This window comes from Symphalangus syndactylus, chromosome 10 (genome assembly GCF_028878055.3).
Source record: "Symphalangus syndactylus isolate Jambi chromosome 10, NHGRI_mSymSyn1-v2.1_pri, whole genome shotgun sequence".
Lineage (NCBI taxonomy): Eukaryota > Metazoa > Chordata > Mammalia > Primates > Hylobatidae > Symphalangus > Symphalangus syndactylus.
In genome coordinates, this window is record NC_072432.2 from 135043846 (window position 1) to 135070666 (window position 26821).

Below are 26821 nucleotides of genomic sequence, written 5' to 3' on the forward strand. Positions count from 1 at the left end.
CCATTCACAATTGCTTCAAAGAGAATAAAATACCTAGGAATCCAACTTACAAGGGATGTGAAGGACCTCTTCAAGGAGAACTACAAACCACTGCTCAATGAAATAAAAGAGGATACAAACAAATGGAAGAACATTCCATGCTCATGGGTTGGAAGAATCAATATCGTGAAAATGGCCATACTGCCCAAGGTAATTTATAGATTCAATGCCATCCCCATCAAGCTACCAATGACGTTCTTCACAGAATTGGAAAAAACTACTTTAAAGTTCATATGGAACCAAAAAAGAGCCCGCATCGCCAAGTCAATCCTAAGCCAAAAGAACAAAGCTGGAGGCATCACGCTACCTGACTTTAAACTATACTACAAGGCTACAGTAACCAAAACAGCATGGTACTGGTACCACAACAGAGACATAGATCAATGGAACAGAACAGAGCCCTCAGAAATGATGCCGCATAGCTACAACTATCTGATCTTTGACAAACCTGACAAAAACAAGAAATGGGGAAAGGATTCCCTATTCAATAAATGGTGCTGGGAAAACTGGCTAGCCATATGTAGAAAGCTGCAACTGGATCCCTTCCTTACACCTTATACAAAAATTAATTCAAGATGGATTAAAGACTTATATGTTAGACCTAAAACCATTAAAATCCTACAAGAAAACCTAGGCAATACCATTCAGGACATAGGCGTGGGCAAGGACTTCATGTCTAAAACACCAAAAGCAATGGCAACCAAAGCCAAAATCGACAAATGGGATCTCATTAAACTAAAGAGCTTCTGCACAGCAAAAGAAACTATCATCAGAGTGAACAGGCAACCTACACAATGGGAGAAAATTTTTGCAACCTACTCATCTGACAAAGGGCTAATATCCAGAATCTACAATGAACTCAAACAAATTTACAAGAAAAAAACAAACAACCCCATCAAAAAGTGGGCAGAGGACATGAACAGACACTTCTCAAAAGAAGACATTTATGCAGCCAAAAAACACATGAAGAAATGCTCCTCATCACTGGCCATCAGAGAAATGCAAATCAAAACCACAGTGAGATACCATCTCACACCAGTTAGAATGGCCATCATTAAAAAATCAGGAAACAACAGGTGCTGGAGAGGATGTGGAGAAATAGGAACACTTTTACACTGTTGGTGGGACTGTAAACTAGTTCAACCATTGTGGAAGTCAGTGTGGCGATTCCTCAGGGATCTAGAACTAGAAATACCATTTGACCCAGCCATCCCATTACTGGGTATATACCCAAAGGACTATAAATCATGCTGCTATAAAGACACATGCACACGTATGTTTATTGCGGCACTATTCACAATAGCAAAGAGTTGGAACCAACCCAAATGTCCAACAACGATAGACTGGATTAAGAAAATGTGGCACATATACACCATGGAATACTATGCAGCCATAAAAAATGATGAGTTCGTGTCCTTTGTAGGGACATGGATGAAACTGGAAAACATCATTCTCAGTAAACTATCGCAAGGACAAAAAACCAAACACCGCATGTTCTCACTCATAGGTGGGAATTGAACAATGAGAACTCATGGACACAGGAAGGGGAACATCACGCTCCGGGGACTGTTGTGGGGTGGGGGGAGGGGGGAGGGACAGCATTAGGAGATACACCTAATGCTAAATGACGAATTAATGGGTGCAGGAAATCAACATGGCACATGGATACATATGTAACAAACCTGCACATTGTGCATATGTACCCTAAAACCCTAAAGTATAATAAAAAAAAATAAATAAATAAAAATAAAAATAAAAATAAAAAAAATAAATAAAAAAAAAAAAAAATAAAAAAAAAAAAAAAAAAATAAAAAAAAAAAAAAAATAAAAAAAAAAAAAGCTCTTTCAGGCCAGGCGCGGTGGTTCACGCCTGTAATCCCAGCACTTTGAGAGGCCAAGGCAGGCAGATCACCTGAGGTCAGGAGTTCGAGACCAGCCTTGCCAACACGGTGAAGCCACGTCTCTACTAAAAATACAAAAATTAGCTGGGTGTGGTGGCGCACGCCTGTAATTTCAGCTACCCGGAGGCTGAGGCAGGAGAACTGCTTGAACTCAGGAGGCGGAGGCTGTGGTGAGCTGGCACCATGCCATTGCACTCCAGCCTGGATGAGAGTGAGACTCCATCTCAAAAAAAAAAAAACAAAAAAAAACAAGAAAAGCTATTTCAACTGGTGTAGAAGAGTCTGCCTTCAGCAGTCTTGCTTAAGTGTAGGTTAATCATTAAAAAGATGGCATTACCTCTGTTTAAAAGCATTCCAAAAGACAACTGATGCCTATAGAAAAGTCACAAGCCCGTGTCCTTGGAAAAGAATGTATTTAGCGACACGCGTCTCCTCCACGCTCCACACACCACAGTGAATGGAAGTGACGTGGAGTCCGGGGAAGATGTCACTTTTCATTCCTTATAGTCTTGCATTGTTTGAAATATTTCAATGAATATGTGCTTCTCTGGTAAGTTTTAAATAACCCACATTAGGAAACTCACAATGAATGGGTGGCGGGCGCACCTGCATCTCTTCCTGCCTTCCTCCCTCATGCTTGCCAGGCGGAGCCGGGGAGGAGGACACTGGCCATGCCGTCCATGTGGGCGCCTCAGCTGGGCTGCTCCCTGGCTGTGTAATCTCGGGCACGTTACTTAACTTTCCTCTGCCTCAGTTTCCTCAGCTATGAAGCTGGGGAAGGTTCTTGGGGAGACTGCCAGTGGAGTGCTTGCCCCAGGCACCTTGGCCATGGTCGGGCACCACGATGGTGCTGATGGGGACCTGAATGAGGTGTGTGGCCTGAGGCGAAGATCTGAATCCTGGATCTATCACATGTGGCCGTGTGCACGTGGGAAGTGGCCCAGCTCTGAGGGAACCCAGTCTCCTCACCTGTGGACTGGGAGTGACATTTCCGCCCCCACAGGCTTGCTGTGGAGAGGGAACGGTGCGCCATGCGTGTGGTGTTGAGCACGGTGATGATCAGTAAGTGGGGGGATTTGTATACAGAAACTTTGTGGAAATTGAAGTATTTCTGTATATGGTAGCAAAAAAGAAAAAAACAAACTCTTTCCACTGAGGCTGATTCTTCATGCGCGGAGCCCCAGCTTTGAAACACGCTGCTGGGCCACTCCAGATACTCTTGTGAGGGCCACCTGACCTGGGTGTTTGAAGCATGAAGCCACTTGCCTTTGCGTGGAGTTTTCTTTTAAACATACTGGCTGGAATCTTAAAATTGTGAGTAAATATGAACGTGGGTGGCTGTGTCTGTTATGAGGGCTCATATATTCCTCCTGGTGCCGAGAGCTCTGCCCCCAAGCAGCAAATGCCAATTAGTTTTTCTTGAATAATACAAATGAATGAACCTAGGAAAAATCTCAAAGTGACTTTTGCTTTGTTGAGACTGGTGAGTTTGTCTGTATACAGAGACTTGCCGGAGCTATTTTAGAAGTATCTGCAGATACTGGGCAGAGTTGGGTGATGAGACGGGGCTCTGGTCCTCCCCACCTGGGTTCTGGTCCTCCCCACCCTGGCCACCTGTGGATCACTCCCTGGAATTCCCGGAGCCTGTTTCCTCTTCACTGGTCTTCAGGGCTCCTCTCTGCAGCTCCAACTTTCCACACCATGACCAGGAGCCCTCTCTTGTCCAGCTGCAGGTTTCAGAGCACTCCGCAGCGGTCAGTATCAGCAATTACCCCTCGTGGGGAATTTATGGCAATATAGTCACTTTGAACATCATATAAGGAACAAAACCAGAAACAACCGTGTCCTACAATTCCACAGAGATGATTTTTGTTAATTTCTAACACTGTCAACCCCCAGTCCCCTCAATGGCTGGACCAAGTGGCAGGCTCCCAAGTGAGCCTGCAGGTATGCTCAGCGCACACAGGACGCCAATCGAACTCCACCATGGAAACAGTGGGAGGATAGCAGGCCAGTCCCAGGCAGGCCATTCCCAGGCAGGCCAGCCCTAGCATTCTGCCTTGGAAAAGCCAGGTCTGAATGACAGATAGTGTCATCCTGCCGAGAGGCGGACGGTGGAGGGGGCAGATGGAGGAATACAAGGTCCCGGATAACCTGGAGCTGCATTTTGCACAACCATCTACAGAGCCCTACAGCTTCCCCTGCATGCGCTCCGGTGGCCCTGGAACCGCCCCAGCGGCCTGGGGAAGGGCTCCCGGCTAGAAGGGGCCTACCTTACAGTGCGTGGTGCTGACTGGAAGCCCGATGTTGGAGGCGATGACCACTGTGAAGGCTGAGGCCAGCTCGATCGTGAAGCCGCTGCAGGGGGAGCATGAGACACGTCACGGGTGCTCTCTGTATCAGCCTCCCTGACACCCCGTGGGTGCTAGAGGCTCGCCAGAACATTCTCTGGGGTGACTGCCGACTGCTGACTGGGCAAGATCAATTTTAACAGAACAAGAGGCCGCTGCTCAACACAGCGATTCCCACCAAGGCTGCATTTTCCTGTGCACGGGCCCCCAGCAGCCTGGCCTTCTGATACGTTTTCAAAGACCACACACTGCAGTAACTGGGCCAGACATTCCTGCTGTGCAATAAGATAGTAAATCAGTCATTTCTAAAATGCAAAGGAAAAACTATGCTCTCATTTAAAAAATATGCACTAATTACAAGAGTGTATTTTTCTCGGATTACGAATTTTTCTTCAAATCAATCTTCTAGACTATCTTTTATTGAAATGAATTTCAAGTGAGAACTTAAAATTAGAAATTTTAAGTCTGTGTGTATATAGGAGGCTCACTGGAGCTATTTTAGCTTTCTCTGCAGATGCGGGGCAGAGCTGCGTGATGAAACCTGGGTTCTGGTCCTCCCCACCCCGGCTGCCTTTGGATCACTTCCTGAAACTCCCAGAGCCTGTAGGAAAAGGAAACCTCCCACATGTTTTAAAAAGACAGATTTCCTACCACAGGTGGCTCCAAATTTTGGTCATGTTCTGAAAGTTCTAGAAGTTCCTTTAACCCCTGATGCAGCTGGAGGCTATGCAGTTGAGAGACCACATTTAAAGCCTTCAGAGCTCACCCACAATGGCAGGGGGTGCCTCCCTGTCTGCAGAGCAAGAGGAAAGTAACCCCAGCAGGGTGGTTGCTGAGAGGTAGGGTGGCCAGAGAACTTTCAGGAAGGGCCAGCCCAGGGACCTGTTTAAGTCTGTGCCCTCCCTGCCCACCTGCCTTTGGTCCCCGTGCTGGCTGAGGGTGAGCTCCTCTCCTCCCTGCCTGCTCTGCTCCACTACCCCTGCTTGTCTGCCCTTCCCACTCCTCATCTCAGGGACCCTGTGGCTGGGGGCCGGGCACAGTGAGGGAGGGCAAGGATAGGTGGCATGCTAGGTGGGGCCATTCTTGCCCACTGTCTCCTCCTCCCTGTGACCCGCTGCCGACTGCTGGTGCTGAGCAGGCCGTTCAGACACAGCCGGGAAGCTCTACCCAGGCCTCGGATGACAAGACCTGCCCTGCCCGTCCACCAGCCCAGGCTTACCTGGACGGCGTGATGGGAGTGAGGTCCTTCCCCATGGTCTGGATCACTCTTCTCCCCCAGACCCAGAGGCCTGTGCAGATTCCAACTCCTCCATAAAACAGCAGCCAGACGGGTGTAGCTGCTTCTTGCATTACCCCGCCTTGTTTGTAAATCAGCCACAAGGCTACCAGGGGACCGATGGCATTACTGGGAAAAATAAAGAGAGAAAAGATTAACTATGTATGCAAGTAGCACTGTACATGATACAGGTGACTTTATTTTATTGTGCTTCACTTTATCACACTCTACAGATATGATGTTTTTTCTTTTTTCTTTTTTTTTTTGAGACGGAGTCTTGCTCTGTTGCCCAGGCTTGAGTGCAGTGGTGTGATCTCGGCTCACTGCAACCTCCGCCTCCCCAGTTCAAGCGATTCTCCTGCCTCAGCCTCCTGAGTAATTGAGACTACAGCCGCGGGCCACCACACCCAGCTAATTTTTATATTTTTAGTAGAGATGGGGTTTCACCATGTTGGCCAGGCTGGTCTCGAACCCCTGACCTTGTGATCTGCCCACCTTGGCCTCCCAAAGTGTTGGGATTACAGGCATGAGCCACTGCACCCGGCCTTCAGATATGATGTTTTTTATGAATTTGAGGCTTGTGGCACCCCCGCACCAAGCAAGTCCGCTGGTGCAATTTTCCAGCAGTATGTGCTCACGTCATGGTCTCTGTGTCACATTTTGGTAATTCTCATAGTATTTCCAAATTTTTCATTATTACCATATCTGTTATGGTGATCTGTGATAAGTGATCTTCTATGTTACTATTATAATTGTTTTGGGGTGCCATGAACTGTTCCCATATGAGACGGTGAGCTTCACTGATAAATGCTGTGTGTGTTCTCCCTGCTCCACTGACCGGCCACTCCCTTGTCTTTCTCCCTCTCCTCCAGCCTATTTCCTGAGATATTGCTATATTGAAATTAAGCCGATAAATTACCCTACAGTACCCTCTAAGTGTTCAACTGAAAGGAAGAGTTGCATGTCTCTCAGTTTAAATCAAAAACTAGAAATGATTAAGCTTAGTGAGGAAGGCAGGTCAAAATTGGAGATAGGCCAAAAACTAGGCCTCTTGGGCCAAACAGTTAGCCAAGCTGTGAATGCAAAGGGAAAACTTCTTGAAGAAAATTTAAAGTGCTACTCCAATGAACACATGAATAATAAAAAGCAAAATAGCCTTAGTGCCGATATGGAGAGTTTGAGTGGTCTGGATAGAAGACCAAACCAGCCACAACATTCCCTTAAGTCAAAGCCTAATCCAGAGCAAGGCCCTAGTTCTCTTCAATTCTGTGAAGGCTGAGAGAAGTCAGGAAGCTAAAGAAGTGCTGGAAGCTAGCAGAGGTTGGTTCTGGAGGTTTAAGAAGCCATCCTCATAGCATACAAGGTGAAGCAGCAAGTGCTGATGGAGAAGCTGCAGCGAGTTCTCCAGAAGATCCAGCTAAGATCATTGATGAAGGTGGCTACACTAACAATAGATCTTCAATGTAGAACAGTCTTCTATTGGAAGGAGATGCCAGCTAGGACTTCCATAGCCAGAGAAAAGGCAATGCCTGGCTTGAAAGCTTCAAAGGACAGGCTGATTCTCTTCTCAGAGGCTAATGCAGCTGGTAACTTTAGCTGAAGCCAATGTTCACTTACCATTCCAAAACTCCTATTGCTCTTAGGAATGATGCTAAATCTACTCTGCCTGTGCTCTAGAAATGGAACAACAAAGCACATCTGTTTACAGCATGGTTTACTGAATATTTTCAGCCCACTGTTGAGACCTACTGCTCAGAAAAAAATGTTAATATTTCAAAATATTACTGCTCATTGACAATGCACTTGGTCACCAGAGAGCTCTGATGGAGATATGCAAGGAGATGAATGTTGTTTTCCTGTCTGCAAACAACAGCATCCGTTCTGCAGCCCATGGATCAAAGAGCAATTTGACTTTCAAGTCTTATTACTTAAGAAATAACTTGTAGGGCTAGAGCTGCTATAGATAGTGATTCCTCTGATGGGTCTAGGGAGTCCACTGAAACCTTCTGGAAAGGATCCCCCATTCTAGATGCCATTAGAACATTTGTGATTCATGGGAGGAAGTGCAAATACCAACATTAACAGGAGTTTGGAAGAAGTTGATACCAACTCTCACAGATGAGGGATTCAAAACTTAAATGAAGGAAGCCACTGCAGATGTGGTGGAAATAGCAAGAGAACTAGAAGTGGAGCCTGGCGATGTGACTGAACTGCTGCAATCTCATGACAGAACTTGGACAGATGAGGAGGTGCTTCTTATGGATGAGCAAAGAAAGTTTCTTGAGATGAAATCTACTTCTGGTGAAGATGTTGTGAACATTGTTGAGATGACAACAAAGGATTTAGAATATTCCACAAACTTAGTTGTCAGAGCAGAGGCTGGGTGTGAGGGGATTGACTCCAATTTTGAAAGAAATTCTACGGTGGGTAAAATGTTATCAAACTGCATTACATGCTACAAAGAAATCTTTTGTGGAAGGAAGAGTTAATTGATGCAGCAAATTTCATTGTTATCTTAATTTAAGAAATGGCCACAGCCACCCCAACCTTTAATCACCACCACCCTGATGAGTCAGCAGACATCAACATCAAGGCCCAGACCTTCCATCAGCAAAATAATGATTGGCTGAATGTTCACAGGGTTGCTAGCATTATTTTTTAGCAATAAAGTTATTTTCAAATTAAGGTATGTACACTGTTTTTTAGACACATTTAATAGACTATGGTATACTATTACAGAAACATAACTTTCTATGTACTGGGACACCAAAAACTTCATGGATATTGTGAAACTTGTTTTATTGTAGTGGTCTGGAACGGAACCCACAGTGCCTCCCAGGTATTCCTGTACATGGTGACTTTTGTCTTGAGCATAGCTCAACTTGGTGTATTTGAGGTTCACCTATATAATCTATTCATGGTCAAAATGATTTTTTAAAAAATTTTGGTAAAAAGCATAACATAAAATTTACCATCGTAATCATTCTTATTTATAGTTCAGCAGTGGTAAGTATATTTACATTGTTGTGAAACAGATCTCCAGAACTTGTTCATCTTGCAAATGTGAAACTCTGCACTCTTTAAACAAATTCCCACTGCCCCGCCCCGCAGCTAATGGCAACCACCATCCTACTTTCTAGTTCTAGGAATTTGACTGCTGTAGACAGCACATAGAAGTGGGATCATAGAGTATTTATCTTTTTTTTTGAGACAGAGTCTTGCTTGGTCACCCAGGCTGAAGTGCAGTGACGTGACCTCGGCTCACTGCAATATCCACCTCCTGGGTTTAAGCGATTCTCCTGCCTCAGCCTCCTGAGTAGCTGGAACTACAGGCACGTGCCACCACGCCTGGCTAATTCTTTGTATTTTTAGTACAGATGGGGTTTCACTGTGTTAGTCAGGATGGTCTCGATCTCCTGACCTCATGATCCACCCGCCTCAGCCTCCCAAAGTGCTGGGATTACAGGCATGAGTAGTATTTATCTTTCTGTGATGGTTTATTTCACTTAGCCTAATGTCCTCCAGGTTCATCCGTGTTACAGCAGGTGACAGGACTTCCTTTTTTAAGGCTAAATAATATTCCACTGTATGCATGGACATAATTTGTTTCCATTCACCTGTCAGTGGACATCTGAATTGCTCTCCCCTTTTGCCTATTGCAAATGGCAGTGCTTTGAACATGGGGTACAAATATCTCTTTGAGACTCTGCTTTCAATTCTTCTGTATGTATACCCAGAAGCAAGAGTGCTGGGTCATAGGGGAGGTCTGTTTAACTTTTTGAGGAGCCTCCATCCTGTTTTCCATAGTGGTTACACCATTTTACACCCCCCATTAACAGTGCACAGGGTTACAATTTCTCTACATCCTTGACAACACGTTACTATTTTTTTTTTAAGTGGTAGCCATCCTAATAGGTGTGTAATTTATTATTATTATTTTTGAGACAGAGTCTCCCTCTGTTGCCCAGGCTGGAGTGCAGTGGCACAATCTCACCAGGCTGGAGTGCAGTGGTACAGTCTCAGCTCACTGCAACCTCTGCCTCCTGGGTTCAAGTGATTCTCGTGCCTCAGCTTCCTGAGTAGCTGGGACCACAAGTGCCCACCACCAGGCCCAGCTAATTTTTGTATTTTTAGTAGAGGTGGGGTTTCACCATGTTGTCCAGGCTGGTCTTGAATGCCCGATCTCAGGTGATCCACCCGCCTCGGCCTCCCGACGTGTTGAGATTATAGGCGTGAGCCACCGCGCCTGGCCTATTAAATTTTTTTTGAGACAGAGTCTCACTCTGTCACCTAGGCTGGAGTGCAGCGGCATGGTCCCAGCTCACTGCAAGCTCTTGTCTCCTCCTTGAGCCAGCTGTGTAGACTGGGTGTCACTGAGTCACTGAAACTGGATTCCAATTTGGCTTTGGTCTCGCTGTGTGACCCTAAGCATCAGATCCCATCTCTGAGAGATACCTGCCCCTGGCTCAGAGGGGTGTTAGAGACAGGGTGGGATAGGCCACGGCAGCTCAGTGCTGAGGCCTCGGGGCTCAACCTCGTGCTGAATGCTGGATGCCTCTTCTCACTCAGATGACTTCTAGAATGGTGCTTTCACCAGACGCCCTCCCTGCTCCGAAGCCCCAGGATAGTCCCCAGGCTGCAAGCAACTGCTCGTAATTCTACGGTCATCCCAAGCAGCCACTGCCTAGATGCTTCCTTTGAAATGAAACACGGTATGTGTGTGTGTGTGAATGTGCATGAGTCCATGTGTGAGTGTGCGTGTGTGAGTGCACATGTAGTGTGTGTGCATGTGTGTGTGTGCATCTGAGTGTGTGAATGTGAGAGAGTGTGTTGTTACTTTTCCATGGATATGTTTTTCTCATCTCCCTAACTGGCGTTTAAACTTCTAATGGACGAGGACCCAGTTCCTAGCGCTCTGCCAGTACCAGGCCTTCCGTAAAGAATGCTTGATGAGGAGGAGGAAGTGGGACGGTGTGGGGGCAGACAAAAAGTTACTAACATAGGACAGAGCATGCTGTCTCCAAGAAAATATCAAATAAAATACCACAGAAACGCCCATGTGATGCTGAGCAGAACATAAGATGCCCAGGTTCGCCTGCAGCGAGACTTCTTTTACGAAGAGCAGAGATGCAGCTGCATGTGGGGAGGCGGTGTGCGTAGCCCACGGGGAGTCACTGACTGTGACAGAAGATGACAACGGCAAAGTCCCCTGAAACGTCAGTGGGCTCACCATGACCGTGATGGCATGAGCAGAAATGGACAGAATCCGAGCGAGTGGGGAGCACCATCCTGAGCACGTTACAGGGGAAGCCTGGGAGGTTGGGACTCATTTTTCCCCATTTTACAGATTGGGAAATGGGGACTTCAGAAAAGCACATGCCTTGTTTAGGGGTTACACAGCTGGACGACGACAGCAGAGACCCAAACTTGGGGCTCCCGGGCCCCAGGAGGCCGCCCTGCTTCCTACACACCAGGCTTGGGCGTGGGGTGGGGCAGGTGGGGTGGGTGGGGTGAAGGTTGGAGGGTCATATCCGCCCGTCCCTACACACTCATTGGCAGGATGCCTGCGACATTACCATGTGAAGTGACCTGCAGGCTCGGGCGGCAGCTCCAGTGGCTGCATCATGCAGTGGGGAGAACTAGGGCCCACGAGTGGGACGGAGCCTTCTCACTGGGGTTGAAGATGTCACTGAAGGATGGCCGGGTGTGGTGGCTCACACCTGTAATCCCAACACTTTGGGAAGCTGAGGTGGGCGGATCACCTGAGGTCAGAAGTTTGAGACCAGCCTGGCCAACATGGGAAACCCCATCTCTACTAGAAATAGAAAAATTAGCCGGGCCGGGTGGCGGGAGCCTGTAGTCCCAGCTGCTTGGGAAGGCTGAGACAAGAGAATCACTTGAACTTGGGAGGAGGAGGTTGCAGTGAGCTGAGATCGCGCCACTGCACTCCAGCCTGGGGAACAGAGTGAGACTCCGTCTTAAAAAAAAATTAAAATTAAATCACCTCCTAGGAAGTTCTCCTAGCGTCCTGGTTCATCACACCTTCTGGCTGTTTCCTCGGTCCGTGCACTCTGCCTCCCACCTGCCTGCCTCGCTGCCCCAGCGCTCCTCCACCCATGTTACCTGCTCTGCACCCAGCCTGGCCTGTCCTGAACTCGGGCGTACACCGCCGCTGCCTGCTCAGCCTGAACAGCAGCATCGCGCCCTGGCTGCATCCAGGGCCTCGGTCATCCCTAACAGACGGCCGCTCCACTCTCGCCTTTGCCAAGCCCACAGCTCCAATCTTGGTAGCTGCCTCTTTCCTTCTTCTCTCACATCTGCATCCAGGCTGTCGTCCAAAGCCAGTGCCCCTGTCAAAAGTGCCCTGTGTGGCCCCTGTCAAATGTGCCCTGTGTGGACCCTGCTCACAGCTCCACGGCTCCCCTCGCGAGGTGAGGCCTTCCTTCCTGTGTCCATTGGACAAGTGCTCTACATCCACGACCTGCAGACCGGCGACCTCCTAGCTCGTCCCGGAGAACACAGGTGCGTGCCCGCCTCAAGACTGCACCCGCCGTTTTCCTTCCTGCTGACGCCACATGGCCGCCCCCGCACCTCCGTCACCGGCCAGCCCTTCCCTGGGCAGCCCAGGTCACACTGCCATCCAGGCGGCTCCTGCCCCGTGTCTATCTGCCTTACTTTCCTGTTAACACTGTTCGCTGTCCCGCACGCAATGCTGACTTATGGGTCTGTCCACTGGCTGCGCACCCCTATCCCAGGCAGGGGCTTCCATCGGTGCCGTTCACTGCTGGATCCCAGCACCCGCACAGCGCTGGCCCCTGGCGGAGCCTCAAGGACCCTTGTTGAATGAATGAATGAAAGCACCCACCTCACGTCATTGCCGCCGTGAGCAAAGGACCCGAAACAGGCAGTGAGGACCTGCAGGAAATGGAACAGGAGGTGAACCTCGGGCGCGTCCTTCTCCTCCTTCTCCTCCTCCGCAGGATCCTCTCGTGGCTGGTCAGGGTCGGCCAGCTCCGATGCCAGCTTCATCTCCACGCCGCCCTCCTCCGCCTCGATCTCCGCCTCTGCCACCGCGTTACAGTAGCTCGAGTAGCTGTCGTAGCGCAGCCTCTTCTTGGAGTAGGACACGGTGTCGCCCACCAGCTTCTCACTGTCCTCTGGGGCCGATGAGTCCGCTGCTCGGAAGGTGGCGTGCACTGGCAGCCCACAGATGGCTGCGGTGTAGCAGGTGTAACTGTTGTTACGGCGCAGCAGCCGGTAGTTGCTTTCCTGGGCCGGCTTCTCCTCGGGGCCCCTGTCGATGTGGATTTTGTGCAGCAAGTCTTTGTAGAGCCCCGAGTCTTTGTGCACGGTGTGGTACACATGACCATCGCTCCTGGTGTGGCCATCGAAGCCGAAGGTGCCGTTGGAGACGGGCGATTTCACGGAGCCATGGGTCATGGACAGTGCTCTTCCTGAAAAGGGTTAGAGAAGGTCTCATTTTCCAGTCTTTTTTTTTGAGACGGAGCCTCGCTCTGTCCTCAGGGTGGAGTACAATGGCGCGATCTCGGCTCACTGCAACCTTCGCCTCCCGGGTTCAAGCGATTCTCCTCCCTCAGCCTCCTGAGTAGCTGGGACTACAAGTGCGACACCATGCCCAGCTAACTTTTTTTGTATTTTTAGTAGAGACGGGGTTTCATCACGTTGGCCAGGATGGTCTCAAGCTCCTAATCTCGTGATCTGCCTGCCTTGGCCTCCTAAAGTGCTCTGATTACAGGTGAGCCAACGTGCCCAGCCCCAGCCTTTCGAATACAAGCGAAGGAAACACTCCCTACTATTTCATGGCACTTATCTCTGGAAGGCTAGGGATGACTTATTAACATATACTTTCTTAAGTTGGCCATAAAGGACATGTAATATGGTTACCACTAAAAAAAAAACAGAAACAAAAAAAAAAACGTGGAAACATACAACAAAAGGGCAAAACTAATAATGTGGTATTTTCAAAACATCTTAAGTTCTGCTAAAAAGTGTCTTCCAGAAATTACTGTGGCACTTGGCACATTTTTTATTTCTAGAAACCAACACAAGGAGAATCTTTTTAAGAAACTCATCTTAGAGAAATTTCATACATGAGACAAAACCCACTTCATGTGAGGTCGATATTCCAAGTGCTTCTGTTTTGTTTTGGTTTTTAGAGACAGGGTCTCAGCTCTGTCACCCAGGCTGGAGTGCAGTGGTGCAATCATAGCTCACTCCACCTCCTGGGCTCAAGTCATTCTCCGGCCTGAGCCTCCCAAGCATCTGGGACTACAGGTGTGCACCATCATCCAGGCTAATTTTTTAGGTGCATCTTAAAAGGTCAGCCATGAATGTCAAAGGCAGTATCTGAGAAAGTCAGGCAAAATGAATTTGCTTTCTCTGGGCCACATCTGAGACTGCACCTGTGGCAGGCAGGTGCCAGAACCCACCTTGCAGAGGTGGCAGCCACCAGGGCAGGCTTCGGTGAAGCTGTGCTCCCCTAGCACTGCCCACAAACATGAGAGTCTAAAGGACACAGAATGGTCTGGATGTTTTCTTTTCTTTTTTGAGATGGAGTCTCGCTCTGTTGCCCAGGCTGGAGTGCAATGGCGCAATCTCGCTCACTGCAATCTCTGCCTCCCAGGTTCAAGTGATTCTCCTGCCTCAGCCTCCTGAGTAGCAGGGATTACAGGCACCCGCCACCATGCCCAGCTAATTTTTGTATTTTTAGTCGAGACAGGGTTTCACCATGTTGGTCAGGCTGGTCTTGAACTCCTGACCTCAGGTGATCCACCCACCTCGGCCTCCCAAAGTGCTGGGATTTATAGGCGTGAGCCACTGCACCTGGCCGGTCTGGACATTTTCTAAGGTTTCTGTGATTCTGTGACCACCTCCTTGGTTACAAATTTAGCTTTCTCTTTGCATCTTCCATAGTAAGCTGGGTTAACCAACGTTCAGCAATTCGGTAACTCCTGGGGCATGGAGATCTGCATATGTAGCTGAGTGGGTGCAGCACAGACATACAGTGAGTGGCCCCAGCACCTCTGGTGAGACTATAAACAGCTCTTAGAAGAAATCACAGGACAAGAGTGAGCCTGCTCTGCTGACTATAGAATGGTTTCCTGAGGCCTCCCTAGCTTCTGGGTTTTCTCAAATTATAAAACCAGGGGATCCTTTTGTGCATTAAAACCAGATTGCCCACAGCCAGGCTCAGCTGGTCCTCCCCAGGGAAATTCTCTGTGCTGCCACGGAACCCAGGCTCTCCAGGCACATCTTACCGTATGCAGCCCGAGGGTGGCTGCCCGCAGAAGTGCCTTCTGAGGTCCCCGATGTCTCCCCTGCCGCTCCCGTGAGCGGGATGGTGCTGTCATCATTAGTTTTGGCACCTGGTAGCTCTTTAAATACTGGGGACTCTGCTTCCTGAACTTTACTGAGGCTTTCGTCAGATACTCGTGATAAAGCACCTTCTTTTTGTAATTTGCCTAAAGAAAACAAAGTCATACTGAACATTCTGGAAGAGAGTTCTTATTATTGAAACATGAATATTAAAAAGTGAATCTATATCTTTATGCTTTAGCACTGATTTTGGAAACAAAAAAAAAAGTTATAGCTAGATAGAGAAAATGAAGTTGAGGCCAGGTGTGGTGCCTCACACCTGTAATCCCAGCACTTTGGGAGGCCGAAGCAGGTGGATCACCAGGTCAGGAGTTTGAGACGAGCCTGGATAATATGGTGAAACCCCGTCTCTACTAAAAATATAAAAATTAGCCGGGTGTGGTGGCGGGCGCCTGTAATTCCAGCTACTCGGGAGGCTGAGGCAGGAGAATCTCTTAAACCCGGGAGGCAGAGTTAGCAGTGAGACAAGATTGTGCCACTGCACTCCAGCCTGGGTGACAGAGTGAAATGCTGTCTCAAAAAAAAAAAAAAAAAAAAAAAGAAAGAAAAGAAAGTCAAAAGTTCAATTAATTACCTGGAAAACTCTAGCTAGAAAATTCAGCAATTGAGGAAAGATGGAAATTTAGGGCCTGAGTTATCATATCCAAAAACAACAACCAAAAAAGGGTTAGCTCCGAATACCACAGTTCCCTCCAGCGCTAACGTTCTGTAAATCTATAGCCATCCAGACTGGCCTTCTGTTTTCTTGAAGCTAACCTCAAAATCAGAAATTTCAATTTCTGAAAAATTGCCTTTTTCAGAAAGTCACATAAATAAAATAATAAAATATGCGATTTTTGAGACTGGCTTTTTCTACTCAGCATAATGCCTTTGAAATCCATCCACATTGTTACATGGATCAATAATTTGTTCCTTTTAATTGCTGAGTAGTATTCAAATGTACAAAGGCACCACAGTTTATTTATTCTGTGGATAATGTGGGTTTTTGGAGATTGCATATAAAGGTGCTATAAACATTCATGTGCAGATTTCTGTGTGAATTTAAGTTTTCATTTTTCTAGGGAAATATCTAGGAGTGGTTAAGAGTATATTTATGGCAAGTGTTAGCCATATAAGAAGCTGCCAGTTTCCCTGTATCATTTGACATTCCCACCAGCAATGTATGAGGTTCCAGTTGCTCTTCATTCTTCTAAATACTGACAACATTTAGTACTGTCAGTATTTTTCTTTCTCTTTCTTTCTCTTTCTTTCTTTCTTCTCTTTCTTTCTTTCTTTCTTTCTTTCTTTCTTTCTTTCTTTCTTTCCTTCCTTTTCTTTTCTTTCTTTTCTTTCTTTCTTTCTTTCTTTTTGAGATGGAATCTCCCTCTGTCGCCCAGGCTGGAGTGCAGTGGTGCTATCTCAGCTCACTGCAACCTCCGCCTCATGCGTTCAAGCGATTCTCCTGCCTCAGCCTCCCAAGTACCTGGGACTACAGGTGCATGCCACCATGCCCGGCTAATTTTTGTATTTTTAGTAGAGATAGGGTTTCACCATGTTGGCCAGGATGGTCTCGATTTCTTGACCTCGTGAACTGCTCGCCTCGGCCTCCCAAAGTGTTGGGATTACAGGCATGAGCCACTGTGTCTGGCCCCATCTATCTTCTTTGGTGAAGTGTCTATTCAAATATTTTGCTCTTTTTTTTTCTTTTGAGATGGAGTTTCACTCTTTTTGCCCAGGCTAGAGTGCGCTGGAGTGCACTAGCGTGATCTCCACTCACTGCAACCTCCGCCTCCCGGGTTCAAGTGATTCACCTGCCTCAGCCTCCCGAGTAGCTGGGATTAGAGGCGCCTGCCACCATACCTGACTAATTTTGTATATTTAGTAGAGATGGGGTTTCGCCATGTTGGCCAGGCTTGTCTCGAAATCCTGACCTCGTGATCCGCCCACCTCGGCCTCCCAAAGTGCTGGGATTACAGGCACGAGCCACCGTGCCCGGCCTATTTTGGTTTTTTGTTTGTTTTTTTTGAGACAGAGTCTTACTCTGTCACCAGGCTGAAGTGCTTCCGCGCAATCTCGAATCACTGCAACCTCTGACTCCACGGTTCAAGCGATTCTCCTGCCTCAGCCTCCTGAGTAGCTGGGATTACAAGCATGTGCCACTGCGTCCAGCTAATTTTTGTATTTTTAGTAGAGACAGCGTTTCACCATGTTGGCCAAGATGGTCTCAATCTCCTGACCTTGTGATCCACCCGCCTCGGCCTCCCATACTGCTGGGATTATAGTTGTGTGCCACTGCGCCTGGCCTATTTGCTCATTTTTTAATTGAGTTATTTGTTTTCTAAAATTTATTTTTATTTTTTGAATACAAGTCCTTTGTAGTTACGGGATTTGCAAACATTTTCTCCCATTCTGTTCCCGGTGCTTCTCACAGAGAGATAGTTTCAAATTTTGATGAAGTACAATTTATCAAGTTGTCCTTTTTTTTTTTTTTTTTGAGATGGAGTTTTGCTCTTGTTGCCCAAGGTAGAGTGCAATGGCACAATCTCGGCTCACCGCAACCTCTGCCACCCAGGTTCAAGCAATTCTCCTGCCTCAGCCTCCCAAGTAGCTGGGATTACAGGCATGAGCCACCACACTTGGCTAATTTTGTATTTTTAATAGAGACAGGGTTTCTCCATGTTGGCCAGGCTGGTCTCGAACTCCTGACCTCAGGTGATCTGCCTGCCTCAGCCTCCCAAAGTTCTGGGATTACAGGCATGAGCCACCATGCCTGGCCCAACTTGTTCTTTTATAGAACATGTTTTTGGTGTCATATCTAAAAACTCTTTCTCAACCCAAGGTCACAAAAGTTTTCCCTTATTTTTTTTTTTTCTAAAAGTCTTATTGTTTTTTAAATTTTATATTTAGATCTTTGATGCATTTTAAGTTAATTTTTAAAATAAGGTTTAGGTTAAGGTTCTCATTTTGGCATATGGATGTCAAGTGTTCCAAAACCATTTGTTGAAAGACTGTCCTTTCTCCATTGAACTGTTTCTGTACCTTTGTTTAAAATCCATTTGCCACATTAGTGTGGGTCTATTTCTAGACTCTATTCTTGTTCCATTAATCTATGTGTCTCTCTCTTCCCTAATTCCACACTGCCTCGTGGCTTCATAATAAGTCGTGAAGTCAGATTAATATGAATCCTCCAACTTTTTTCTTTTCCAAAATTGCTCCAGCTCATCTAGTTTCTTTGACTTTCTACATGAACTTTAAAAGTGGCTTGTCTAAATCTACAAAATATCCCGCTGGGATTTCTATTTAAATGGTCTAAAGTCTAGAGATGAATCTAAGAACTGGCATCTCTACTATACTGTCTTCCAATTCAGGAGCATGCTTTGTCTCATGTATTTTGGTCTTCTTCGAAAAGTGAATTTCCAAATGCAGATATATCCATACCGAAATGTGACCCTATGGTACATGCTGAGACCAAATGTAAATACCTGTTTTTTGAGAGTTCTGTAAAAAGCATGTGGCTTCAAGGCTTGAAATTCAAATATAGGGAATTGGGAATAGGAAAACAGCCCTGGCTGACTTCCTAAGCCATATTCTTCTTCCTTTTAAAAACTGTTTTCCTTTTAATAACATGTGTTTTCTTTTTATTGTTTCGTTTATTTATGTTGTTATAATTACTATAACTATAATAATACAATTATTATAGTACTATAGAGTACTATATTGTATATTACACTATACGGTTATCATATAGTATAATAATTGTATTATACCACAGTATAATTATTACAGTACTATAATAATACAATTATTATTATAGGTTATATATATATATATATAATAAAACGCATACTTTTTTTTTTTTTTTGAGACGGAGTCTCGCTCTGTCGCCCAGGCTGGAGTGCAGTGGTGTGATCTTGGCTCACTGCAACCTCCGCCTTCTGGGTTCAAGCAATTCTCCTGTCTCAGCCTCCTGAGTAGCTGGGACTACAGGCACCTGCCACCAGGGCCCGGCTAATTTTTGTATTTTTAGTAGAGACAGGGTTTTATTTACCTTGTTGGTCAGGCTGGTCTCCTGACCAATGAACTCCTGACCTCAGGTGATCCACCTGCCTCGGCCTCCCAAAGTGCTGGGATTACAGGTGTAAGCCACCATGCCCGGCCAAAAATGCATACATTTTAAGCATCCAGGTGATGACCTGCTGCAAGTGGGCACACCCTAAACCCCTTCCCCGATGAAAACAAAGACATTTCATATCCCTGATAAGTTCCTGAGCTGCCTTCTCCAACCCCCACCCATCCCAGGCGATCAGTGCTTTCTGTTGCTATAGATGAATTTTCCCTATTCTTAAATTTAATGGAAAGATCCATAAAACTTTTAAATGAAAATTTATGGAAATGTTATGAAAAATGCCAGCATGCAGAATAGGTGCTCTTCCGGATCATGGGCTTCTTCTCAGTATCACGGCTGTAGGATGCCTTCGGCCATCAGGTCCCCAGCAGTTCATTCTCTCTATTGCTGTGTGGTCATCCATCACATGAATTTACTCAATTTGGTTACCCATTTGCCTGCTGACCAACACATGGGTTGTTTCCACTTTGGGCTATTATGACGAAAAGATTTGTATACAAGTCTTTTTATGAACACGTTTTCATTTCTTTGGATAAATAGCTAGGAGTGAAATTACTGGCCCACATGGTAAGTGTAAGGTTAACTTTATAAAGAAATTGCAAACCTAACTTCCAAAGTGGTTGCACCATTTTACATTTCAGCATAAACCTGGGAGAGTTCCAATTATTTCACTTCTTCACCCACATATGGAATTGTGGGAACTTTGTACTGTTAGCCATTCTTGTGAGTGGGAAACAAAATCTCCTTGTGGAGTTAATTTGCATTTCTATGAAGGCTAATGTTTTTCCACAGGCTGGCAGAACTGGACTGCACAGTTAACTGCCAGTTACTCATGGCAACTGGGACCTTGCTGCCCACCTGGGTTACAACTTATCAAGAAAACGTCTGAGCCAGAAAGCACTCAGGAATGCAGAGACAGAGGATGGGGTATGTTCTGGAGTCACCCACACTTCTGTTTCCTCCATTAGTAAGGATCATGGCATGTTACATGTGACGTTTTGGGAATCAGGAGCATTTCTGTAAATCAGAAGAATCAAAAAGCCCATACCTGTTATTTTCCTCCGCATCCACGGACACACGAAGAGCCACACAAAAAAAGCGAACAGGAGGGCGACACCAAAGGAAATGAGGGCTATGGCCCACATGGGGAGAACGAGGCCGAGCACTGGGAAGGAAAATGAGAAGCAGTGTCATTACTGGAAACTTCTGCAAAGTCAAGCCTCAGGGCGGTGGACTTCCCACTCTCCAAATCGAGAACGAATCACCTGGATTTTGTAGTGAATAAAACTCTCAACCAAAAAAACATGCTATACTTTTGAGAAAGCTGTATGTCCAAGACGTCTTATATCTTGCGAATATGTGCTTAAACTAGTTAGTAAGCTAATTATTAAAATTTTACCAACTGGGGGCCGGGCATGGCGGCTCACGCCTGTAATCCCAGCACTTTGGGAGGCCAAGGTGGGAGGATCACCTGAGGTCAGGAGTTCAAGATCAGCCTGGCCAATATAGTAAAACCCCATCTCTACTAAAAATTCAAAAATTAGCTGGGCGTGGTGATGCATGCCTGTAATCCCAGCTACTCAGGAGGCTGAGGCGGGAGATTCGTTTGAACCCGGGAGGGGGATGTTGCAGTGAGCTGAGATTGCACCACTGCACTCTAGCCTGGGCAACAGAGCGAGACTCCATCTCAAAAATAAATAAATAAATTAAATAAAATAAATAAGTAAATAAAATCTTTTTTTTTTTTTTTTTTTTTTTTGAGACGGAGTCTCACTCTGTCACCCAGGCTGGAGTGCAGTGGCGCGATTTCAGCTCACTGCTAGCTCCGCCTCCCGGGTTCACGCCATTCTCCTGCCTCAGCCTCTCTGAGTAGCTGGGACTACAGGCGCCCGCCACCATGCCTGGCTAATTTTTTGTATTTTTAGTAGAGACGGGGTTTCACAGTGGTCTTGATCTCCTGACCTCATGATCCGCCCGCCTCAGCCTCCCAAAGTGCTGGGATTACAAGCGTGAGCCACTGCGCCTGGCCAATAAATAAAATTCTAACAACTGGGCACAAACAGCATATTTAAGTTGGGATGAAATCCATGTTACATATTATTTCAATATCTAAATGGCTGCACACACAAATGTGGCTGAGAAGGGAGTCAGCTGAGGTCGGGCACAATGGCTCCCACCTGTAATCCCAGCACTTTGGGAGGCTGAGGTGGGAGGATCACCTGAGGTCAGGAGTTCGACACCAGCCTGCCCAACATGGTGAAACCCTATCTCCACTAAAAATACAAAAAGTTAGCCGGGTGTGGTGACAGGTGCCTGTAATCACAGCTACTCAGGAGGCTGAGGCAGGAGAATCACTTGAACTTGGGAGGTGGAGGTTGCAGTGAGCCGAGATCGCGCCATTGCACTCTAGTCTGGGCAACAAGAGTAAAACTCCATCTCAAAAAAGAAAGGAGTCAGCTGTCTTCCATCCTGATGCCCACCCCAGCCCAGCCCACCTGCGGCAGGAAGCTGCCATCTGGACACTGCCTGGCTCCGCAACTGACGCCTCTCCTAGTTCCTCAGCAGCCAGTAGCCCTACTTTAAATGGACATGCGCCCTAACCACATACACAGAACTTCTTTGAAATCAGTCGAGAAATAAAAGGATTTTTGTTATTTATTTTTATTTTTATTTTTTTAAGAGACAAGGTCTTGCGACGTTGCCTAGGCTGGTCTCAAACTCCTAGCCTCGTGGGATGTTCCTGCTTTGGCCTCCCAAAGAGCTGGGATTACAAGCATGAGCCACCTGGCCCAAGGAATAAGAGTTTTTTAAAAGGACACTAACCTTCAAATTTAACTCTTCTTTGAAGCATCAACTTACAGAATTACAGTGCAGAAAAACTTTTCACTCAAATCCCATAATGCACACTAAGCAATAACAACATTAGCCAATCCAAGGGTGGAAGTGCGCATGGTTTGAGAACATCATCTTTTCATAGCACTGTCATGTCTCCAGCACTCATCACCCTGAATTTTGTCCCATCTGCTGTCAAGGGTGACGATAGGCACATTCACACACATTCATGCATGCACAACTTAAACACTTACGCTCATATTCATACATGCACAACTTAAACACTTACGCTCATATTCATACATGCACAACTTAAACACTTACGCTCATATTCATACATGCACAACTTAAACACTTACACTCACATTCATACATGCACAACTTAAACACTTACGCTCACATTCATACATGCACAACTTAAACACTTACGCTCATATTCATACATGCACAACTTAAACACTTACGCTCATATTCATACATGCACAACTTAAACACTTACGCTCATACATAAACTCACAGGCAGATATGCAAGAATACTCACCACAGCATTATTTGTAACAGTAACAATTTGTAGAACAACTAATATATGCATCATTATGAAAATGTGAAATAATTATTGTAGACAGTCTTATGAATTAGGCAGGCCTATACGTACTGATAAGGAAAGAGGCCCAAGATCCAATGAGTAATGCAGGCTAGTTGTATGATATACACATGGCATGATGCAATTTATGTTTGAAAAATAAAACATCCACCTTTCCACATTCCCGCTATATCTGTGAATTTACAGAAAAAGTTCTGGGAAGATACAGTGGTTTCCAATTTCTTTACAGAGAGATGGGAGACTGGAGTGGGAATTTCACTTTTTATTACACATACCTTTATATTGGTAACTTAAAACATATATACAATAAGAACAGGATCTGGGAGAATTTACTTAAAAAAGTAAAAAAAAAATAAAGAAAAAGAAATAAAAATATATATACAAGAATGTCACTTTTGTAAATTGTTAAAAAATTTAATTCAAAGGGGTTAACTATTTAACACTTTGCTCTTAAATAAATTTGCAGTCTTTGTTTTATTGTTAACCATTTTATACATACAAAGCAGCACAAAGTTACTCAACTGAGGTACTATTAGGCTGGGCAGGGTGCCTCATGCCTGTAATCCCAGCACTTTGGGAAGCTGAGGTGAGAGGATCACTTGAAGCCCGGAGTTCAAGACCATCCTGAGCAACATAGTGAGTACCTGTCTCTACAAAATAAAAATAAAAAGATTAGCTGCGGGTAGTGGTGCACGTCTGTAGTCCCAACTACTTGGGAGGCTGAGGTGGGAAGATTTCTTGAGCCCAGGAGTTTGAGGCTGCAGTGAGCTATGATAGCGCCATTGAACTCCTGCCTGGGCAACAGAGTGAGATCCTGCCTCAAGAAAAAAAAAAAATTAACATACTATTAACATACATTTGGGCTGGGCGCGGTGGCTTATGCCTGTAATCCCAGCACTTTGGGAGGCTGAGGAGGGCGGATCACAAGGTCAGGAGATCGAGATCGTCCTGGCTAACACGGTGAAACCCCGTCTCTACTAAAAATATAAAAAAATTAGCCGGACGTGGTGGTGGGCACCTGTAGTCCCAGCTACTCCAGAGGCTGAGGCAGGAGAACGGCATGAACCTGGGAGGTGGGGTTGCAGTGAGCCAAGATCGCGCCACTGCACTCCAGCCTCAGCGACAGAGCGAGATTCTATCTCAGAAGAAAAAAAAATTTTTTTATAATTGTAAGAGATAGTATTAATAGAATAGGTAGTTAATACTATATATAGTCAGAATTAATGTATATAAGTATTAAAAACAAAAATCCAGAATCACCTAGCTCAGTGATAGCTAAGGTCACTGGGGGAGGACAGGCACTTAACTGCTCAGCTCCCATCCCCCTGACTACATCAGAAGGCTATGGACTCAGCTCTGCCACACGGCTGCACTGACACCAGCAGGCCCCATCCAACTCAGGCTCTGCCCCTGCACCCAAAGCTGAGAGCTGCTTGTGCGACCCCTTGGTTGGTTGCACTGGGCTGTGTCTGGGGCCAAGGCTTCCCAGCGTCTGCTGTCCACCTTCATGTAGGGGTTCATACACGCAGCAAAGGTTGCACCAAAGCTGGTTCTTGCCAACTCGAATGGTACCTGCTCTTCACCAACCTCAAACTAACAACTGACGCCAACACCGATCCCACGCATGGCTTCAAAGCATGGTTCCTGAAGAGGTTTCCCTGCTTCTTCTGTGGTTTTGCTGATGATAAAATTGCTAATTGTGCTACTTTCGGCTTAGTGCTGCTGCGCCAAACTGATGTAAGAGAGGCAAACCCTGCAGACCACAGGGAGAGAGAAACAATCTGGGATACATATTTTAAAAATGAGTGAACACTTTTGCTATCAGGCCCTATTTTTACCATTCATGCTGAGCAGGGCCCGGAAGAGAAGTCAAGAAGGGCTACTTGATGGGCTCCTTCTAGGACCACGCCAGGCTCCCAGCAGGGTCACATGGGGTCCCAGATGGTGTCAGGACCAACACCAAAAGGGTGAACCTGAGGTCAGGGGCAAGACTTCTCACGCTGTGCATAGATTTAAGATAATATCACCTGCCCTTTGCACCTTTGCCGTCACACCTGCCTCTACCACTGATGTGGCCTGGGAAATAGCCAGAAAACTCTGAAATCACCTCCCAGTCATGAGAAACCGGCAGGGGAAGCAGGAGAGAAACGCATCACCCAAGGGGAGTGGTGGGGAGACAAGAGTAACACGTCACGGAGGAGGAAGAAGAGAGAAGGAACCTGGGAAAACAGGGGAAGCTGTTCACAGTAGGTGAGAAGGGGAGCAGAATGGGGAAAGGATCTTACTGAAGTATTCCAGCAGTTTCATGATTTAGCAGAGAATCAGACGAGCACAAGGATTTACTTTTAAGGCCTGCATGTGAAAAAAGTAAACTGACAGTTATCTGTGTCACACAGCTCCAAATTGTACTAAGTATATAAAATCCAGTTTCGTGGATAAAAAACAATTCAATACAAAGATTCAGCACAGGACAGCGCCTGAATCAATGCACACCCAAGGCAAACGGTTTTTCTCCTAAAAACTCAAGACTGGCTTCTACACAACAACATTTTTGACAAAAATACTTTCTATTAAATTGTCTTTCTGGTATGGATCTCAAATTGTTTCCAAACAATTATGGCTACATCAGGCAGTAAGATACGGCCGTCATTTCCCCCTGCGGATGGACATACTGGGGCACAGCCTCAGCGGCTCGTGTTCACTCAGCCAAAAGTAGCTGCCAGGAACCAGCGCAAGGAGCTCTGGGTCTCTGTTCTCGGCTCTAGCCACTAAATGGCCTTTCATGTCAAGCGCCTTTCATTTGCGGAGCAGCAAAGATACGATGAATAGTGATTTAGCTCTAACCTCAAGCATCTTTACAATTCTATTCCAAATTCCCAAAAGATTAGACGAATATTCAAGCCATTTAGGGAGAAATACATAGAACTTTTTATACAAGGGCAGTCTCCGCTGTTACTGTCTTGTTGTACTTCTTGTTTTTCGCATCTAACACTCATGACTAAGGATCTATAAACAAATAAAACTTACACGAGACCAATAAGGCTTTAGTCCATATCAGTTTCCGTATATCATGACCCATCATCTCCTCCCTACAACCTTTCTTCTTATTGACTCAATGCAGATTCTTTGTCTTCATTATATAAATAATCCATGCTCATCGTAAAACTATCAGCAGTACCTACAAAATTGTATAATGTACAAATATGAACCTTCCTCATCATCCTCCCCTCTTCAACTTACTTCCCAGGGAGACAGTAAGAACTATTTGGTGTGTATGTTTCCAGGCATTTTCTAGGTAGACACGGACACCGTGTTGAACATTTATTTTTCTTTTTTCCTTTTATTAAACAGAAGCAGAATTCCACTATATACTATTCTATGCTTTTGTTTGTCACATAACAATATGCTGCAGATATCTTCTCATAGTAAACATTCACACTCATGTGTGCACACACACGCACATACACAGAGATTACCTCCTTTGCAGAATTGCTCTAACATCTTGCCTTATAAATTGAGCTTTGTCTTTTGCTCTACATCAATATGTTCAAAGCATTAGAGGGGCTACGTATGTAACAGGAATTCTGAAACAACTTAGTTGAGAAAATAAAATTTAAAAAAATGTGATTTCCTAATTTGCTCTATAAGTAAAAAATATATATATATTTTTTGCACATGGTACCAAGTATTTTTCTCTTTATTTCTTTCTTTTCTCTCTCTCCCTTCCTTCCTTCCTTCTCTTTCTTTCTTTCTCTCTCTCTCTCTTTCTCTTTCCTTTCTTTCCTTCTTTGCTCTCTCTCTCTCTCCTCTCTCTCTCCCTTCCTTCCTTCTCTTTCTTTCTTCTTTCTTTCTTTCTCTTTCTTTCTTTTCTTTCTTTTTTTTTTTCCTTTTGAGACAGAGTCTCGCTCTGTCGCCCAGGCTGGATTGCGGTGGCGTAATCTCGGCTCACTGCAAGCTCCGCCTCCCGGGTTCACGCCATTCTCCTGCCTCAGCCTCTCCGAGTAGCTGGGACTACAGGCGCCCGCCACCACACCCGGCTAATTTTTTTGTATTTTTAGTAGAAACGGGGTTTCACCATGGTCTTGATCTCCTGACCTCGTGATCCGCCCGCCTTGGCCTCCCAAAGTGCTGGGATTACAAGCGTGAGCCACTGCGCCCGGCCCTTCTTTCTTTCTTTTTTGAGACAGAGTCTTACTGTATTGCCCAGGCTGGAGTAAAGTGGTGCCATCTCGGCTCACTACAACCTCCACCTCCCAGGTTCAAGCGATTCTCCTGCCTCAGCCTCCCAAGTAGCTGGGATTACAGGCACATGCCACC

At 45.9% G+C, this 26821-nt stretch overlaps 1 protein-coding gene across 8 annotated transcripts in view; it reads right to left on the reverse strand.

Moving 5' to 3' along the window:
* Positions 1-26821, reverse strand: part of SLC20A2 (solute carrier family 20 member 2) — a 128826-nt gene that overhangs the window by 15034 nt on the left and 86971 nt on the right. For all 8 annotated transcript variants that reach the window (XM_055296087.2, XM_055296084.2, XM_055296081.2 and 5 more), the window contains 5 exons: positions 20117-20233; positions 14846-15049; positions 12433-13021; positions 5511-5696; positions 4214-4298 (listed from right to left, as the gene is read on the reverse strand). In XM_055296087.2, coding sequence (XP_055152062.2) covers positions 4214-4298; positions 5511-5696; positions 12433-13021; positions 14846-15049; positions 20117-20233 — 1181 coding nt within the window. The remainder of the gene's footprint in view (positions 1-4213; positions 4299-5510; positions 5697-12432; positions 13022-14845; positions 15050-20116; positions 20234-26821) is intronic.